This window comes from Aulonocara stuartgranti (assembly GCF_965226115.1).
Source record: "Aulonocara stuartgranti genome assembly, chromosome: 18".
Classification (NCBI taxonomy): Eukaryota; Metazoa; Chordata; class Actinopteri; order Cichliformes; family Cichlidae; genus Aulonocara; species Aulonocara stuartgranti.
The window spans coordinates 3224801-3245873 of record NC_138954.1 but is presented as its reverse complement, the minus strand read 5'-3'; the positions used below and the strand labels follow the sequence as shown (position 1 = coordinate 3245873).

The 21073-nt window shown below is 42.1% G+C and overlaps 1 protein-coding gene across 3 annotated transcripts in view; it reads right to left on the bottom strand.

Moving 5' to 3' along the window:
- The window catches only part of kcnq3 (potassium voltage-gated channel, KQT-like subfamily, member 3), a 118019-nt gene that overhangs the window by 233 nt on the left and 96713 nt on the right, over positions 1 to 21073 (bottom strand). For 2 of the 3 annotated variants that reach the window (XM_082514294.1, XM_082514295.1), the window contains 6 exons: positions 20518 to 20717; positions 20307 to 20412; positions 14324 to 14455; positions 14139 to 14234; positions 13910 to 13997; positions 1518 to 13007 (listed from right to left, as the gene is read on the bottom strand). In XM_082514294.1, coding sequence (XP_082370420.1) covers positions 12330 to 13007; positions 13910 to 13997; positions 14139 to 14234; positions 14324 to 14455; positions 20307 to 20412; positions 20518 to 20717 — 1300 coding nt within the window. In that variant the 3' untranslated portion in view covers positions 1518 to 12329. Of the gene's footprint in view, positions 1 to 1517; positions 13008 to 13909; positions 13998 to 14138; positions 14235 to 14323; positions 14456 to 20306; positions 20413 to 20517; positions 20718 to 21073 lie in introns of those variants that run through there. The other variant, XR_014272846.1, reaches the window with a different exon arrangement.

Sequence of the window (21073 nt, the reverse complement as noted above, 5' to 3'; positions counted from 1 at the left end):
CTCTCCTCACACACCTGTTTTCATTTAGCACGAGCTAATTCAAGCTCTTTTCATTTATTGGTCCAAGTTTCATGCATCCTGCAAATAAGCTGCTGGAACTCCAAATGTCTGACTCACACCAACATACAGCCACCTCACTGAAACGATCCTTGTGAAACACAAAACTTTGAACTTCTGTAAAAATCTAAATCATACCTGACGTGTTTCTTCAGTTACACCAGATGAAATCCATCAGGATTGGTACTTAGCCTGAGTCTGTGGAAAGTTTATTTTTAGAAGGACATTTCTTACAGTGTAGGTAAGTGGCCATAATAAGCCGCTGGAGTGACATACGAGCCGTGGGGAAGATCAGTGAATGAGGGGAGTGAATGTGAGTCTTTAATGCCGGGGGATCGGCGGGCACTTTGGCCATCCTGGCGTTCACATTCAGGCACGCAGCGGTAACTGGCAGTCAAGGCTGCTCAGGGCCTGGGAACGGCCGCCCCCGGGGAACAGAAACAGACTTTTAGCGCATAATTCTAACAAGAACGAAATGAAATGAGCTAATGAGTGAAAAACAAGCTGCACACGTGTCCACTGATGTTTGTGTTCTGGGGTGGAAACGTTATAAAATAAGAATCCTAAAAATGAGTTAAACCATCTTCACAGAGTAACAGCAGCGACAGCCGGAGCCGCTGTGAGCGAAATAATAACGTTCATCTGAAGGTTTTCAGCAAGAGGCCACACATGAGAGTCAAGGCTGAGAACAACAATACTGCAAAGAGACAAAACAACTCCAGAATGAAACAAAAACATCACAGAGAAACATGCAAACCAACACAGTATAAATACACAAAACAACAACAACTACAAAAGAACGCACACGTGAAGTAAAAGCCAAAAAAATGCCACAAACTGATGCTAAACAAGAGATGGAAAATAACTGCAAAACAGAAAAATGTCAGATAATAATGGGGACACAAAGACTCACAACACACAACATGATGCACACGAACAACAAAAGCCTGCAAACTGGTCCCAAAACGAAGAGACATGAATGTAAAACAACTACAAAGAAAGAAGAAAAAGTACTGCGATACAACTAAGAGACGGGACACATAACAACCAGAAAAGTACACAAAATCACTACAAAGAGACATCAAACAACTACAAAGGGCTGGGAACATCCGCAACTAAGCTCAGACACACACAAGGACAAAAACAGCCAATAAAAAAAGCACATGTTAACTAAGACGACATGCAAAGCAGATACATTACCTCAAATATTGGACACACAAACACAGCAAATGCACACAAATCTACTCCAAAGACACACAGCCTGTCTGCAGAGGGCTGCAGGACATTTAAGAACAGCTATTTTATAGCAGGGACGCCAACAACGAGTCCACGGGTGCAGAAACGATGCAGCCTGAGTGATTTCAGCAGCATAAATCCATCTCTGGTTTAACGCTTGCAGATAATAACCACACCGTCTGCTTTCAGTTCAATGCTTTATTAATAACTGGTGCAATTGAAAAGACAAAAAAAATTAAAAAATCAAGTAAGAATACATTTGCATATTATATCATCAAAACAAAATATCCAAAGTGGTCTAATACAGAATAGAAATGGTAGGTTTATTCTTTTTTTCAAACTGGTATGAGAAAAATGATGCACAGCTCTGAAGGCCACTAGTGTAAAGTTGTCCAAACTTCCCTTAAATGAAACTTAAGAACAACAGAACTGTTTCTGACCCAGAAAAGCTGCCGTCATCAACCAGCACAGAGCTGTCAGTAACCTCCCAGACGTAGTGGCTTTTGTTTTTACTGCATTTCGGCTGCATTTAGACGTCGCTCCTCTCAGATTTGCTTCCTGCATCGTTCCTGTGGGAGAAATACAGGAACTGTACGGCCCAAGACTCTAAGCAGAAGTGATTTTATTTATTTATTCATTTGCTATTTATCGAGCACGTGTTTGGCACTTGTTTGGAACTTTTGTTTCGAACCTGTATTCTGCGTAATGGACACCAGGGGGCGACTCCTGTGTTTGCAGAAAGACTTCTGGTCTTATAGAAACGCCTGATGAGTTTAGAGCTTTGGTTTCTAGTTTCAGGTCATACAGAATAAAATATTTGGGGTTATTTTATAAATCAAGTTCAGTGAGAAGCTCATTGGCTGAGGACTCAGTCAATCACAAGTCGTCAGCCAATGAGTGCGTGGCTTCGTCCGTCACACCTGGCTTAACTAACCAGCGAGTATCATCATCGTCCATGTTTAAATGTCACACTGTGAGAGATGGCTCTTACTAACCTTCTTTAAAGCCATGAGATGACTTCTTTTTAAAGCATTTACAAGATATTCATCTTGTTCACAAGACTGTTAACTTTTTGTTTAAAGACTAAAATTGTGTCACGTGTTTCAAACTTCATGCTTCATCACAGCCACAAACAAAATGTCCAGTTTGTGTAAAAAACACAAATCTGAGTCTTGATCTTAAAAGCTAAGCAGGTTCGGCCTGGTCAGTATGCTGAACACCAGGTTAGGAGGTCTGCTGCAGTTTTCTTCCTGTTAAAAGGGAGTTTTTCCTCCCCACTGTTGCCTCAAAGGGGGATGTAATTGTTGTGTCTTTACCTTTATCATTGTTGTGATTTGGCAGTATATAAATAAAACTGAATCAGTTTATTTTTTTACAAACTGCTGTGAGACTGCACCATGTCCATATGCAACATGCATGCAAGGCTTTCTTCTTTGTCAGAGCAACGTGTAAAATCTTATCTCTAATTGTTTTGGAGGTCAAAAGTTCTTTTATAGCCGCTAAGCACCCTGCTTTGACACTTATCAGTTCACCTTATAGGTACTCATGTAATTTTGCATTTAACCTCCAAGGACCTGGCGTCCACATATGCGGACATCGCATTTTAGGTTGTCTAGACCAAAATACTACATTTTCTCATTTTCGTCAAAAACAAAAAACAGGTAATTCATCAGGTCCCAATCAGCCCAAATAGCAAAGAGGGTGCATGCCATGAAAGAGTTCGTGTCTTAGGAGGAGATTAAGAAGATTTTGGAAAGACAGTTTGAGAGTCGCATCAAAACCCTGCAAATTGTGAGGTTCCATCAAACAGCAAAAAATTAGCAGGTTAAATATTGCAGTGTGTGGACAGCGTGTCTTCTTCCATTGTTGGTGCTTCTGCCCTGTAGCTGCTCCCCCAACTGGAACTGTAAAAGCAATATCAGCCGCTGTTTGGAGGGGTGGTTTTTGAAGAGAGAAAATTTAGTACCCACCAGCTACTGCGCTGATTTTCTATCAGTCTTGGCTCCATAGATCGAGGCCGCTGAGCAATGAGTGCATGTAAATGCAGCCCTCCACACAGTTATTACCGACAGCTTTGTGCTGCGTTTTGACAGCCATAGCGAGAAAAGCACGACCAAATTAAAAGAATTGCATTGAAAGAAACATCTGTACTGTAAAAGGCCAAGGCACAAATAATTTGTAGCAATCAAAATGTCCATAAAATTACAGGTTATGCAGAATGTGCCGATCAGTGCATTGCTTGGTATGCAGTTACAGTGAATACAACCCTAACAGAATAATCACAGCGAGTACTATTGCCCTCTTAACTACACGGATGCCATAAAGTGCTCCTTTTCATTCAGAATCGATGCACATGCAGACGAGTTCACACACAGAGAGCTGAAAAAATAAATGACGCACAGTGTAAGTGCACACATGTGTTTTAGAGGGCAGAAATGTGGAGAAAATGCTCGTTTTAGGTGCACACGTGTTTCGATTAATGGCATTGAATTTTGGGGAAAGAGTCAGATTCAAGCCAACGAGAAACAGTCACGTGATCGAGTATTTGCTGATGTGCTGAGCATTTTAAAGTTATTTTTCCAGTTTCTCCAAGACTTGGCTGCTACAACAAGTACCAAGTTGAGCCAGTTTTTACATGAAATTAGTCAATATCTTAATCCCGACACACAACACTGATACCAAGAGTGTTTCCACACACAAAACTTTGTCAAAATCTACGTTTGTGGGGGGATTTTAAGCCTCTTTGGCTGTTAAATCTAACTCATAGAGTACTGTTTAAAACAGTGTTAAAGGAGTGCTTCATACAGGACTGTTCCTCAGAATCACCAAATGAATAACAGCTGCAATGCAAAGAGTGCAGACACATTGGTTACAGTGTTATATGGCAAAAAACACACTCAAACTGAAATAATCCTTCATCCTCAAAGTAACAGATATTAAATTGCTAAAACAAAGTGGATCTATTCTGCTCATATTTTATACTTGGGCTCTTCTAGAGTAGCTTTGCACAATTCAGAGTTCAAAATAATCCCCCTTTATCTTCTATCAGTGAGCTCTTTTAGCTCCTCCCACTTTGAGCAAACTTTGCATTGACGGGCTGCCCCTCCCAAACAAATTAGAGCAGGTGGGCGGGGCTTACTGTGCCTTAGATGGCCATATTAAGGATATCTAATCTCCGTGACATCATACAAACCCAAGCAGAGAGAAAAAAGCAGCATTAATTCACAGGGATTCGCCGTTCATACACTGGCAGAAGGCAGAACGGATCCACTTTAACCATCACATTAATTCACCAGTATGTGTGTTGGTCAGAGTTTGTGTTTTGGAGGTTACGCAGACAAATGCAATGTCGAAAATAAAGAATAAGGTTGAAGTCTGTACTGTGCACTGATGCCTGAAAAGGTGATTTTTCAAATGCAAGTCAAAAAATAGCTCTGAGCTGTCACACAGCATCCCCCCTTATTGTCAAATAATGAGCACACTGTTTAAGCTTTAAGAATTAAATAGCCAATCATGATCACCCGAGGTCAGCAACTTCATTTCATCCCATCACACTGATTCAGAAAAATAAAAAAGACAAATTGGTGACAAAGCCATGAGTACATGAGAGAACATCGGGTTAGTAAATGTTTAACTCCTCCAGTGACCTCATCAGCTGATTAAAACCTCGTCTACAAGCCAGAGAAGCAAAGGGCTCATTCACAGGGCAAAGTAATGGGACGAGTCACCAAAACCCATTCAAAGTCACTCTTGTGTCCGCTTACAGTATAAAGTAAACGGAGACATAAAGTAAAATAGGCCTGGTGCCAAGTGTGCAAATTGATTCAACTTCACTGGAGTGACTCCTAGTTTTGGCTCTGCAGGTTTTACTGGAGTTCCTCACACCTCAAATCCCCTTAATAAACATTATTGAACAGTTTTGTATCAGAGGCAGCTGTTTCAACAGAACAGCTGTTAAAGTGAGTGTTCATCAGCCACCAGGTACATCTACAGATGAGGTGACTAACAATTCCCAAAACATAAGAAGAATTTAACTTTTTTTTATTTCCAATGAACGGTGACCAATGGATGTTCTAATTCCACTCCTTTTCATGTTTGCCCAGGACAAAGTGGAGTTTAATCATTTCCTGCTTGAGGTGAAGAGGTTTCTCCCAAAGACGTGACTGGAGAACGTTTGGCAGGAAATTCATACAGAGTAATAACATGGCCACTTACAGGACAAACCCTTCACTACAAAACAGCAACACAGTATCATGTTCAGACATCGTTTCAAACACGCAAGATGTCTTTAATTCACGTAACGTGGATTTATTTTACTTACTTCATCTTTTTAGTTTCAAATAGCTGTACAGCACTTCGTTTGAAAGCGCTTTATAAGTTATTATTATTATTATTATCATTATTACTGTGAAAAGTAATGCTAGCAAGTTGGTTAGGGATACTGAAGATGGCTTTGGTCAGCTCACACTGGTCCTTAACAAGTCATTCAGTCACATATTTTATTTAAATAAAAATGGTTCTGATTTGGTTCTCCAGAAATTTAGCTAACCTTGTTTCAGAAGTCGTTAAAATCATCTCACGTATGGGAGATTTATTGGTTTTAAGGAAACAAAAGAAATGTAACTGTAGACAAAACGACTTGTTAAACTGCAACGTCTGTGATATTGTCACCATGCTTGATATAAACAGCGGCTTTAGCAAGCTGAATACAGCGGAACCCCGACTTACGAAATTAATTCGTTCCCGAGGGTCTTTCGCAAGTCAAAAATTTTCGTAAGTCGAAGCACCCATCGCGCCTTGTGAGTGAACGATAGGCGTCGTTCAAGTGGAACAGCGAAGCGCAAGTCCGAAAGCCAAGGGGGTTGTCACATGATTCGGAAGGCATTGTGGGCATTGTAGGCATTCTGGGCTCAGCCAATCAGAGCCAGCGGACTTCGTAACACGGGTAGAAATATTGCCGTTAAGCGCCTTCGTAACTTGAATTTTTCGTTAAATGGGGTATTCGTAAGTCGGGGTTCCACTGTATTTGAAATTTTGTGAATTCCTGAGAAGAACTTCAGGTTTTTCGTGTGTAATCTGACATATTTCCATTTTACTGTTAACTGCTTTTGCTAGCATCACTTTTTCACAGCATACTTCAGCGTCCTGGAAGACAATTTTTTTTCTGTTTTGACAAATTTTTACAAAAAAAACAAAAGTTCATATTAACAGTAATTTGCCATGAAACTATAAATGTACCAATGCTGTCGTTATGTATTCCCTGTGAGACATTCTTAAACTGATTCGTGACTGTAAATTTAGAAAGGAAGCCATTTGTAGTTTTTAGTTTCAAACGGAAGCAGTGTCACTAACTCACAGAATACTTTCTGTAAATTAAACTGTGCAAGGCAACAAAAGCACAGGCTTGGAGCGAGACCGATCAAACCTCAACAGAACAAGACGAATGAACTTTAGATATAACGAAGAAAGCAGAAGTGAACCATTACAAAATTTCTGTGCAGCTGAAACCATGCTGAATCTGTAAATGAGCCAAAAAGCACCACAAAAACTACAAAACGGCATTTTACAAAAGCAGGACCGCACTCTGAGCTGGTTTTAAGAAAAGACGAAGCACTACAGAAGGAAACAGAGCCGACATTCAAAAATCCCGTGTGCTTTGTTCGGTGGAGATGAAGTGACGCTGAAACACTAAATAAAGAATGACAGCGTGGAGTCATTCTGAATGTTGCTTCTTGCTTCAGAGGCACAATGAATGAACGTCTGCAGGGATATTGTCATCATTTTTACATCTATATGTGGTGACGTCTGATGCCGGTGTTCATATAATATATAGTTTAATGACTTTAATTTAAGGATTAGAGGATAACAGCAACTCTAACAATACACTAAATAGATAATAATAATCATAAGGGTTTGGTTCACCTGGCTAATTTCACAGATGGTAGCTGGATCCACACCAGGCTTCTTTTAACCTACCTGCGGAGACGTTTTACTAAAACCAAACCAGCAGTTGGTCCTCTGGCTGAGGTCGGCTCCAAATAGATGGATTTAATTTATACTTTAGAAGATTTTTCTAAGATTTAAAATTTTCGTGACCACTGCTAACTGGAGTCACTGAACTGGATCTGAGGACTCTTTGTGCTGTTGGAGTCTTCAGAGGGATTTTTATGGGAATCATCCAAAAAAATATTACAGTTTACTATGAAGTGAAGACATCCAAGAGGTTTGTGCTTCAGTTTTGGTGAGTGAAACTGAGGTTTTATTATTCTAGTTACTAGCACTCATTAGCAGAAATCCATGCCTGTGCAATGCACCTTTACAGTCTAAGAGTCAGATTTACTAACACCAGCACCAACTGGGTTTTGGTGCCGCTACTCTCAGTGTACACAAAGAAACCAGTGAATGCCAACTTGTCTGCAAACACTCACCAAACTCTTGGTCGTCCAACCTTTTGGTGTAGCAGTAGGTACATCTGTGTGACCGATTTCACCAAGCAACAGCAAGTAGTGGTTGCCAGACGGTTGACAACAAGTCTCTAGACCTGTGTGAGTGAGGTCTAACCAAGTTTGTTGGCCTTAGCTGATAACATCCACCTCAAATATGGTCACTTCTGCCTCCAAAAAACCAACATGGCAGAGGCCAAAAAGCAAAGCTTCAAAACCAGTGGGTGACGTTTCATCTCATTAAACTGAGATATTAGAACAAACAAACTGTAATTACTCCAACTTTGCCCTCTCCTTCTTCGCTGTAGAGATTCACACAAACCAGTAAACAGTGAGAGGCCTGCAGCCTCCAAACATCATCTTAAATGTGTTGTATCTATCTGTGTTGTTCCAGTTCAACACAGAAATGATCTGGCTGGTCATCACGGATACTAAACCAAAACTTTATCCATTTAACGAAGTTAAAAGTTAATGTTAAAAATAATTAATGCAAGATAAGTTCATTAGTCATGATTTTTAGGTCAGAAACAGTAAAAGTAAACAAAGCAACGAATTGTAGAGTTGAAGCCTGGTGTGGAAGTCTCCTCTGTCAATTAACTGTGAAGGTGCCTGAACATGCTATAACTGTGTATTGATAATAATTCATGTGTGTACATATTGTGAGATATTACATTCAATATCAGTGTCGTCCTAAGTCTAAGGTAATAAATGCAGTTTAGGCCTATACGTGGTCGTCTGTAAAGCTTTTTATTTGCAGTAGGTGGTCAGGTCTGGCTTTGTGGTGTTTTCATTTTAAAAATACCTGTTGATCAGGAAGCTCCGCCTTCACGTACCTTTATTTCTCTTTTCAGTTTGAGGTTTTCTGTGTTTGTAACTAGACATTCGAGTTGCTCACAACACAGCACTGAACTATACAGCAGGTTTAAAGTTGCAATAATTCAAACTAAAATTTAAATGATTAATTGGAGTGTAGAAAAGCTAAATTCAGTATGCTAATTTTAGGCGGTGTCCTTATTGTTCTCTGAGCTACAGCATACAGAGTTACAACTTTCAGTTTTTAGCTACCATACCGGATTTATTGGAGCTTTGCAGCAGAAATCGCACCTAAAATTCAGTGGAAATTATTGTTTGCGTTCCTTAATTCGTATTTAAGAAACAAAACACAGCTACAGAATTTTCCTGGCTGTTCTGATTCCCAGAACACTAAATAACGTCAAAACCGTGTACGTGTCTTTCACTAGTGATGTTTGATGGAACGCTGATATGTCCAACTCACCGTTTTTCACAGGAGAAGATTTGTAGTGTAAAGAAGCACATCTGAACCCATATCAGAGATTTTTGTAGCTGGAGTCCAGCTGTTATTTGAGCCTAAACTTACCTCAGGGGCCTAATAGGGGTTACCTTAGTGAACTGCAATCGCTGGTTAATAAACCTGTAATCTGGCACCTCTTCTGTTGGGTTCTATAGGTCTTTAAACTGGGTTGGTTTATTTCTTGGTGACCAGTTCTGCCAAATGAAAGACACAGATGCGGCATCTGACAAAACGGCGCTATCCAACACCTGGGAACATGACTGCCTCGAATTTGTTGTGGTTTATTTTGATGCAACATGGCTAATATTTCATTATTGCTTGTTTTTGTTTTTTTTCTTTTTTTAAAGCAACTTTAAAATAAGAGTGAACATTTTAAAAAGGAATCTGAAGACTGTCCCAGTAACCACACGTCATCACAAGTATCCTAATGCACATTTATTTGGTGAATTTCCAGTATTGTTGGATCTTAGATACACAAGTACACCATCGCTCCTGCAAATACTATATATGGCTCAGCTGATTTACGGGAAAGTACACCAACCAACCACCCGGTCTTACTATTATGATCTGAGGAGCTAATAGAAGTAAGACAATCCAAAAACAAAAAGAAAGTTTTTTTAGTGAGTAAAATCTAGAAAACCATGAAGTGTATTTAGCATGCTATAGCTTCTGTTTGTGGCATCGGTCAAAACAGCAGCGAGCCTGTCCTTCACTGTTCTGTTGCACTATTGTATGAACTGTATGTCATCTACTGCAGCTACAAGCCCATCGTATTACTGTGAGAACAGAATGATATCAAAGCTAAAATGCCAGACACATGCAGCGTGGCTATAGTTAACTTCCCTTGCCGTTAATCACTCTTTTCTAGTACTGTAGAAGGTTAATATTAGCTATACGAGCTTAATTTGAAGTGCTACTCAATTTTGTCTTGAATTCAATCAACTGATATAATTTATAAGCCATTATATCACATTTACTAGTTACTTAGTGAACTTGCACTAACACTCAGCACCTATGTCTCAAACCCTTTTTTTTACCAAACAAAATTGGTGTTATATAAATAAAACTGAGACCAGATCTCACCTTTAATTATTCCTGTGTTAGATGCTCGGTAGGAATGTGTTTGTTTTTTTGGGGGTTTTTTTGTGATTCCCCGTAAAATGTGATGCTCTGAATCCCCTTTATTCTTCACTGATTTAGTTAACAGTAGTTTTCACTCAAACAGTAGTGCTTAGTATTTGAACATAAAAGGGATCATTCTCCCCATGCAGTGTCTTCTGTAATGTCCTGGCATTGTGAGAGCTGAAAGTCAGCAGGCCCACACCCATAACAATGAAAAAAACTGAATTTGAAACATGTGACACTTCTCGCAATAAATGGTAGCCACACTGGCTTTGTAAAAAAAGAGATGGACCACCCAACAATGCTCTTCTGAAACTCAGACTCACAGTCTGAGCAGGAGATAGCTGGACTAGCTAGCTTGCTAAGTGGTGTTTACTGCTAAATTGTCATCGTAACTGTGCAAGAATTTATCCTTATGAGTGTTCATACAATGCAGCGATCATAGTCATATTCAAAGATAATTTCTGCCAATGGTCTGACTGGGAATGATCGATTTGAGACGGTACCTTATCAAAACGCTATACACCACCACACAAAGAAGAATATGACAGTAATGTTAGCAAGAAAGCTAAAGGATAGCTGGTTAACTATAACTTAGCTACACTGCATGAATCTGGCATCAGCTACAAAGCAATTTAAAATGAGTAGCCAACCTAGCACCAGGTTTACCTCCTGAACGAGCTTACCTTATACACTCCAGATAATATTTAGCTAGCAATTTGTCTGTGTTAGCAACCTAGTGTTAGCCAACATTAGGCTAATCCCCAGAAACAAACAAAGGGCCCACCATTGATCAATTTTTTGATAACAATGAAAAAGTTATTAATAACGACACATTAGAAAATCAAAAGTCAATTATGTAAATGCACAAGTGAGCCTATTCATCTTCATTTTGAGTAGTTCTTCTCATTTGATAAGTTTTAAACTACAGGCGATCCAAGTTCTTAAAAACTGAATTTATGCAGTATTACTCCAAAAAGGCTGTTTTTTTCCTGGAAAAGCTGAGCACAGAAAGTTATTAGAAATACTTACAAACTTAACTTTGGAGAAATGTGCATCAAGAACAGATTGTGTTACTTCAAGACCACAAGTGTGAGTACTGGGACAGACATATTGTGCCTCCCTTTATGTAGGAATCTTTTTTATCTTTTTAGTGCTGGAAATTTAAGCCACTATTTTTGCATTGAAGTTACGCTCTGAATACTGATCAAGCAGAAGCAGAACTTCACAGGTGGTTTATATCCCTGAATTCATGTGCCAACAAAGCAGCAGATTTAGTGTTTCAAACGCAGTCAAATTTTCAAGTGGATAGTCAGTTCACACAAAGTGGTGACACACAATTTGAGCACAGTGGCGTGAAAACAAAACACTGAGACCAGAAAACAAATCTGGTTTCTGGACAGAATTGATCCTCAGAGACCTTACAGAGCAACATGAGAAAAGTAGAAACGGTGAAACATGACTGCCAGCAAACTAGCCATGGTTTTATTACCAAAGTCTCTCTCTCTTCTCTAACACACACACACACACACACACACACACACACACACACCAAACAACTAAAGACAAGGAGACTTTTGGTTCCAGGATCACCTTCTAATCGTCAACTCCTACAGTGGTGCATTATCATGCAAACCATGCAAAAACAATGAAAATGTATTCATATAAAAAAATAAGTGTTACAAAATGGCATAGCAAGTATACGTAACCATTCATTCTCTTTTTCCTTTTCCTGATATCCTGAACTTTGCAGTGACTACACTAAAAATCGCATGCGTTACATGCAGTGCGGTTGGCTTTGCAGCAATAAAGCTTTTGGGTGTATATAGTATGTATATTATTGTTCTTTTTTTATGTCAGCTAAACTTTTGCGAAGAGTGCGCTGTACAGAGTTTTACTTTACAAACGGTGTGGTTTCCCTTTTTCTTTCTTTTTTCTGGGCAGTCTCAGTGCCATGGCTCTCTGACTGGACCGTGGATGGCATGATGAGATCTGCGGTGGCCTCTGAAGGTCGATTATCTCGGATAAGATCCAACTTAACCTCCCCAGACGTTCAGTCCACAGCGGTGGCTTTGACCCAGGGCTTGGGTTTAGAGGCTTGGGTTGAATTTAATATCTTAACTCAGAGTGGTGGATATCTGCGCCGAATTTGTTTCCTCTCAGGGTGGCATGGTCCACACAGCGTCGCCGAATCCCTCACCAGTGGAGGAGAGAGGCAGGGGGCCCCCACTTGGTGTGAAAGGGTCTGTGTCTGTGTCCGTCTCCCCCTCCGCCAGGTAGCTCGGCCTGGGTCTCGTCCAGCCAGGGTCCCCGGGCGCCAAACCGGCCCCCATTGAGAAGTTCTCCCCTTCCCGCTCCCCAGAGATGCTGAATCCACTGGGCGAGCGCTCCAGCTCCTCGTGGTTAACCGATAGCATGGAGAGCGGTGAGTCACCACCTTGCCCCCCTGTGGTCCTACCCAGTCCCACTGACAAGTCCTGCAGGGAGCTGATGGGCAACACTGTGGGACGCTCGGTGTAAGTGGGGATGATTGCTGAAGGTGGGGGTTGGGGTTGATGAACCGAAGGGGCAATGCCGACTCCTCCTGCCAACCCCACCCCTTCTCTGCCTCCTCTTCCACGGCCATAATAGGGGTTCGCCTTGCTGACAGGCACCTGGTACATGTGTGGGAACGCCTCGGCGTAGTTGAGGAAAACCCGTCTGATCTCACCGTTTGCCGTAGGATTGCAGGTCTCCAGGGTCATGCGGGCAGAGCCGGCAGAGTCCACCTGCAGGTGCTCAGTGTGCTGGATGTGCATGTCCACCAGGAAGTCCAACTTCTTTTCCATGTCCTCCACCTGAGAGAGAGATACACAATGGAACCAGTGGATCGCATAACAGGTGTGTTTATTTACCAATCACCTTGGCCAAAATATGATGTAAAGAAATGTTAGTAACCCCTTCAGTGCTTTTAGTAAGGTTTGATAAAACCTTTGCAGATATTGCAGATATGAGAAATATCAAATATCATGTTGATTCTTTTACTGATAACTTGGTGTTTTCACAGTTTAATCTTGGTAATCTTCCTAAAGAAAACCATTAATTATGAACCCTGCACCACCACTAATAATGACGACAATGCTCCAGATGCAGGAGAGAAACACTCAGCACAGGAAAGACGGGCAGAACAGAATCATGAAAGTCTCTTTTTTTAAGCCTGGTCCAGTTTATCTTGTAAAGTGTTAAACAGCGGATGATAGTTCGGTGGTGGTGAAGGTTATAGACTCTTTTTGTCTTGCTGTAGAAGTCACTGCATGCTGCAGAACTGAAATCGAGTAAGAACTGCAAGTGTAATCGCATAACATGATTAGTAATATTTGCTACAGTTGGGCCAAATGGGTTGAATAGATCTGCTGTTCAAAGTCATCTCCAGCTGAAGCAGCTTGTTGCCATATTCAGAGGGTTCTCTGACCCTGGCAGTGCAGCGCTTTGTTTTATTGGAAACAGTAATTTAAGTGTCCTGTTCCAAAAGGTCTGCCAGTGTTTCTGGTCTCATCAACGTGACAGTTTTTTTCTAAATTAGCAAATTTTACCGGCATTACATTAAACTCTAAATTGTCGCCAGATGTCTCAACATACAAAGCCCAAGGGTAACAAACTAAACTATAAAACAATTTATCTCAAACAATACAAAGAGTTACTTTGTTTGGAGAAGGAACACCTTGGCAGAATATTTGCCTTTAGTAGTTTTAGTTGTTACCTGTCTCTCCACCCTGACAAATCTGCCCATCATGCTTTGGTCTTCCGCATCTGGCATGGATGTGGCTTTGGCTATGTAGGACTCATGCCTGGAACAAAGGGACATCGAGTAGATGTGGACTGCACAGACATTTGTTACAAAAACTAAATAACATAGTTATAACTAACCTTTATACTAATTTGTAATTGTTTTACAACATTGTAGCCATTTTAGAGCTCTGTAGCAGTACCTGGGTGACTGGTTGGGCGGGTAAGTAAAGGGTGTTTTCTGAGTTTTCTTGTGTTTTGGGGTGAGAGGAGGTCCAGGGGCAAGAATCATGTCAATCCTTAAAATAAAAAAAATAATGAGCATGAGGAAAAGAGAAAATTGGCTTCGTTCAAACTGATCAGCCTCGTGTGTAAAAGACTAACTCACCTCGTCTGGAGGTATTTAATTCTACAGAGCATGTCCAGGTGTCCAGCAGAGTACTGCTCAATAACATCTTTGACATCATAAGGCCTCAGAGTTTCCTTAAACCGCTTCTTGTTCAAGAGGAATTGCATGATCCTGTGTGGCAACAAACACTTCAAATGAAAACACTTCTCAAACATCAGACACAGTTAACAAACGTCAGCTACCACACTTACCTTCATTGTATAGACACGTGTTTGTCAGGAAACAGGAATGCAAGAATCAAACAAATGAGAAGCATTTCACTGGTTTAGATCTTAACATTATTAACGTATCTGATCTAAACAACACTACATTTACTGGCCCTAATAACTAGCGGATGATACCGTGGAGACAAAGACTATCACAACGTTTCCCAACCAGAAGCCGTGGGTGGATAAAACCATCCGCGACGCTCTGAGATCCCGCACCGCTGCCTACAACACGGGACTCATGACGGGGGACATGGACCCGTACAAAGCCGCGTCATATAACGTGCGGAGGGCGGTGAAAGAGGCGAAGCAGCGCTACGGGAGGAAACTAGAGTCACAACTCCAACAGAGTGACTCTAGGAGCCTGTGGCGGGGACTAAGGACAATAACGGACTATAAAGCACCAACAACCGGTATGACGAACGCGGCCGTGACTCTGGCAGACGAGCTGAACACTTTCTATGCTCGCTTCGAGGCTGCAGCTAAGGTCTCCAACAATGCTAGTGTTAGCGGCGCTAACGGCTGCAGACAGGAAGATACTGCCAGCACTGGAAACGTGCTCGTCATCTCCGAGCATGAAGTAAGGAGAGCCTTCAAGAGAGTGAACACCAGGAAAGCAGCAGGACCAGACGGCATCCCAGGTCGTATCCTAAGAGACTGCGCATACCAGCTAGCTCCTGTGTTCACTGAGATATTCAACATCTCTTTATCTCAGTCGGTGATCCCCACATGCTTCAAAGAGTCCATCATTGTTCCTGTCCCGAAGAAACCCCACCCTGTTTCTCTCAATGACTATCGCCCTGTAGCCCTCACCTCAGTAGTGATGAAGTGCTTTGAACGCCTGGTCAGAGACTTCATCATTTCTTCACTACCAGACACACTGGACCCACTACAGTTCGCTTACCGTCCAAATCGTTCCACAGACGATGCCATCTCTCATCTCCTCCACACATCACTCACTCACTTGGACACTAGAAGGGGGAATTATGTTAAAATGCTCTTCATAGACTACAGCTCTGCATTTAACACCATAATTCCCTCCACACTCACCACCAAGCTGGAGCATCTGGGACTCAGCTCATCTATGTGTCTGTGGATCTCCAACTTCCTAACTGGCAGACCACAGGCAGTAAGGATGGGCGGACATGTCTCAGCCTCCACCACTCTCAGCACTGGAGCCCCCCAGGGGTGTGTTCTGAGCCCCCTGCTGTACTCTTTGTACACATATGACTGTGTGGCCACTACCAGCTCCACCACCATCATCAAGTTTGCTGACGACACCGTCGTGGTGGGCCTGATCTCTGATAACAACGAGACGGCCTACCTGAAGGAGATTAGGAATCTGGAGAACTGGTGCCAGAGGAACAACCTCCTTCTAAACGTCAGTAAGACAAAGGAGCTGATAGTGGACTTCAGCACTAAGCAGGAGAGGAACTACCAGACCCCCGTCATCAACGAGTGCCCAGTGGAGAGAGTGGACAGCTTCAAATACCTCGGAGTTCACATCACGCAGGACCTGTCATGGTCCTGTCACATCAACACCGTGGTGAAAAAGGCCCGACAGCGTCTCTACCACCTCAGACGCTTGAGAGACTTCCAACTGCCCTCCAAGGTGCTCAGGAACTTTTACTCGTGCACCATAGAGAGCATCCTGGCGGGAAACATCTTAACCTGGTTCGGGAACAGCACCATGCAGGACAGACGAGCTCTACAGAGGGTTGTGCGGTCAGCTGAGCGCACCATCCGCTCCGAGCTCCCTGACCTGCACTCAATCTACAGCAGGCGGTGCTGGACCAAGGCCAGGAAGATCGTGAAGGACCTCAGCCATCCCAACAACAGACTGTTCTCTCTGTTGAGGTCAGGAAAGCGATTCCGCTCCCTGAAGACCAACACAGAGAGACTGAGGAGGAGCTTCTTCCCGCAGGCGATACGGTCTCTCAATCACACCACCACACAGTACTGACCCACACATATGGTTCTTACACACACACTGGACTTTCTGGACTTTGGTTTTGCACAACACTGGTCACTATATTCTTCATTTCCGGTTAATACTTGTACAGCTGCTGTTATTGTGTATATATTTATTTAGATTTAGATTTCTTCATACATTCTTATATAGTTCTATATTGTGTATTTTGTTGTACAGTTATTTTATTTTCAACTTTAATTTATATATTTATCTTTATCTTATTCTTCCCAGTTAAATTTACCCTTCATTCTAATTTGTGTTGTACAGTTATTTCATTTTTAACCTTAATTTATATTTTATTCCTTCCTAGTTAAATTTACCCTTTTTAATTTTTCATATTTATTTCCTATCTTATTCATAGCCTTTTCCTTTTTTGTTTTCTTTAGGTCACGAGCAGTTGTCCAAGCATTTCACTACATATCGTACTGTGTATGACTGTGTACGTGACAAATAAAATTTGAATTTGAATTTGAATTAATGTTTGTCTGCGGTCTTTTACCCCTTTTCCACTAACACGGTGGAGCCACCAGTGGCCGTGGGAAGAGCGACCACCAGAAATTCCTCAATTATTGGTAGATTCACTCCATATTTCTTTGCCCACACTTACTAAGCACAAGTACTGGCACCATGTTACTATTAAATAGATTTAAGGCGGAAAACTAAAAATTGATATATGATCCCGTGTTTCTATCGGTTTATCTACTGGGAGACACTAATTATGGGAACTGAACCAGTGCAGAGGCTGTGGAGTACAACAACAAGCCAAAGCCTCATCGCTTCTGCTCAAAGTCAAATAGTAAGCTGAAAGCTTGAATAGAAACACACCACAGTCGATTTGTTATCCAAGGAAAAAGTACAAAAACAGTGCAACAGTCTCGTAGTCTGAAAGCACTCCAAGGTTAAATTGTTACTTTTAACAGCTTCAGTCAAACACAAATAACTTCTTCATCCATTTTTGTCTTTTCTGTAACAGGTGCAAAATGAACAATAATAGCAGTCAAAGGAGCTTGCAAAGAAAAGCGTCTGGACTTCTTTAAGTTGCTTGAAGACACAAGAAGTGGAATCCTTCACTGCGCACATTAACGCTGTGGATAAGAACATCAAGTTCACCAGGGAAGACACAAAGGACAACTGTCTGCCTTTCCTGGACTGCACTGTGCACATTGAAGAGAACAGCAAACTCAACATCGAAGTTTACCGGAAGCCCACACACACGGACCAGTACCTCCTCTTTGACTCCCATCACCCTCTGGAACACAAACTTGGAGTAATCAGGACCCTACACCACCGGGCAGAACATGTTCCCTCTAAGCCTGAAGGGAAAAAGAAGGAACACACACATGTAAAGGAAGCACTCAAAACGTGCGGCTATCCTAAATGGGCGTTCTTAAAGTCAGCAAAGAGGCACAGAAAAGAAGATCAGACACCAGCGAGGGAGGATAAGAAGGACAGACGCAACAACATTGTCATCCCCTATGTAGCCGGTGTATCAGAGAAACTCAGGAGAGTTTTCTCCAAGCATGACATCCCAGTGCATTTCAGACCCAGCAACACGCTCAGACAGAAACTGGTTCACCCGAAAGACAAAACGCCAAAACACAGACTTAACAATGTGGTGTTTGCTGTACATTGCAGCGAGGAATGCTCAGACCTCTACATCGGAGAGACCAAACAGCCACTTCACAAGCGCATGGCACAACACAGAAGAGCCACCTCCACAGGACAAGACTCAGCAGTCCATCTGCATCTTAAGGATAAAGGACACTCTTTCGAGGTTGCCAATGTTCACATTTTGGACAGAGAGGACAGATGGTTTGAAAGACGAGTGAAAGAAGCCATCTATGTCCACTGTGAGCGACCATCTTTGAACAGAGGCGGGGTTTACGACACCAACTCTCTGCCATCTATAATCCAGTTTTGAGATCCCTTCCCAGACACCTTAACGCCCACTCACATCCTGGGCCATCTGACCTCAGGAATTCGAATGATAAGGTGGGGCCAGGTTTCACAATTAACACACCCGAAACTCTGGCTGATTGGGACCCACGCCCAGTTTCCCACCTTGGCTCAGGCGATTAGAGGATCATCAGGGGGTCCTTTTGTCCCTCTGTGGGGGGAAACTCCCACTAGGTTTATATCTGGGACTCTCCACCATTTGACCTTAGAACTGAAGAAGCTTCTCGGATGAGAGGTGAAACGTCTTCAAGTAACTTAAAGAAGTCCAGACGCTTTTCTTTGCAAGCTCCTTTGACTACGATGACCTGGATGACTGAGAACCTTCACAGACAACAATAATAGCAAAAACAATCACGAGTAGCCTACGTATCTGCTTACTCATCACGATTGTTATACTATTTCCAAGTGGCATCTGCAAAACTCTGTGAAGCATCACTGCAGTGTCAAACTGGAGCTGTGAGGAAGGCAGGTATTACCATATGATTCCTCCCGTCTAGTCCAGGGTCTCCTCCCAGCTGGATATTTCCAGAAAGCCTTTAAAGTGGATCCTTCAAATGCCAAAAAACAACACTACAACCTCCTACTGGATCCAAATGAGTCCTCGTGTATTAAAGAGCCATTTCTTTTGGTCTTCACCTTAAGGTTCTTCTTCCTTGTCACAATAACAGTTCGGAGCAGTATGCTTGACAAGTTGGTGAATAAACAAAACAATACACCATTTCTTTCTTCCAGCAACTAAATGTAAGTGACACCTCTTTACCTCAAAGAACTTTATGACATCAGATTTGGAGCTGCTAACACTTAACAGCTTCATAACAGGACTCCACAAACTGATGGTTACAGAGGTAACATCTGTCAGTTATGTGTAATTAATGCCCCCTTCACAGAAACCGTGCGTGACATTTTCTGTCTGGTGCATTATAGTAAGCCCAGCATCTTTCAGTCCTGCATCACTGCCACCCACTGAGCTCCGGTTTTTGTCCTACAGATCTCCTACTTTCAGAGTCAGCTACTGCTTCTGCACGAGCTCCAGTGTTTGGCAGAAAGTCTTGGGTCCTGAAACTAAAACCCTCCAGATCTGAGCATCCTATTCAGAAACCCATTCAACACTGATATAATGGAGTGGAAGGAAGCAGCACTTTCACAGGGTTAATCACTCATCTCGCAGGCCCTTGCACTAGATTGAATTCCTGCATTATGTCAGCTGTGTGGCCTATAGATTTACCAATGCACTGTCAGCATGTGTGAGTTCTGCCACACTCTGTGGTTGGCATAGCTCACTGTGTTGAATTTTGATTGCTGCAGAGTTTTCTGAAAGCACATACAGCGAGGACCAATCGTACTATCATACTGTGCAGAAAACTGACCAAAAGTTGTTATTGATATTTTAAGGTGTAAATAAACATTTTGAATTCGTTACTACAAAGTTCTGTTTTCTGTCCTGTCAGTTTGTTTAGCAGGTGAAGAAGAACTGACCAGTCTGTACGTTTGGATTCTAGCTAATCCATGTGACTGCATTTAAGCGTTTTACAGCCAGCAGGTCACTGATGACCTGTCCAGGGTTTTATGAGACTTCATAACATTTTCCTTTCTCCAATCCAACAGTGATGTCATAATGTCCTTACTCAGTCAGTCTACATCACTGACTGAAGACAAAGCAATCGAGCAACCAGAAAACATTTCCTTGTTCATAACACCCATCTGCGCATCACAGTATAGGACATTTTTCTCTTCTTATCAGTATCAATTTATACTCTTTAATTGATTGGGTCTAAATCAATTAAATGATGACTTTAAAGGACCACAGAGCCCAGTTCTTGACCCTAACCTGACTGCCCTGATGACCAGTTTCAGTGTGGGGATCATCTCTTCCAGGAGGATGTCAGGGGGGAAACCCCGTTCCTCTAAGGCTGGATCTGCCACACCTCCGGCATCTGAGAGAAAAACACATTACGAATTTTGCGTTAGTAAAAAAAAGGATTAGACCAATATGGAAGACAAAAGCTCTCTGAGCTATCCGTGCTTTTTTGGTTTCAAACCTTCAGAGCTCTGGCGGAGTGTGTTGGCCTTCATTCGGAAGGCAGTGCGGAAGCGTTCCCGGTTAGTGAAGCCACCAGGTTTGGGCTCCTTGGAGGGACTCTCCTCGATGGAGTCTGCGTTTCCTGTCAGCTTCTTTACTGCCACCACAGACGGTCTTGAATTAGGAAGGCGAACACGCTCGAGTAAACTTAGTTTCTGGCTGAAGAGGGACAAACGAGAAAACAATACAGTATGGACCAAGAGAAAGCATGTGAGCACCAGCAAGTAAAGTCTTACACATCACCCAGCTGGGTGTGATCAGACACCGAAGAACGTTCAAGAAGCAAAGCAGCCAAAAGTTTAGGCAGATATTCAGATTAAAGCCACATTCTTTTAAACTTTAAATACTGATATAATTTTTCTGATCATCACTCAATTCCTGTTCTCTTCATTTTCTCCCACACCCCAAACTGTACTCGGGAGATGGCTGCTCCTCCCTGAACCGGACTAAGTCTGGAGGTTTGAAGATATAAAAGGGAGTTTTTCCTTCCCACTGTCGCCAAGTGCATGCTAATG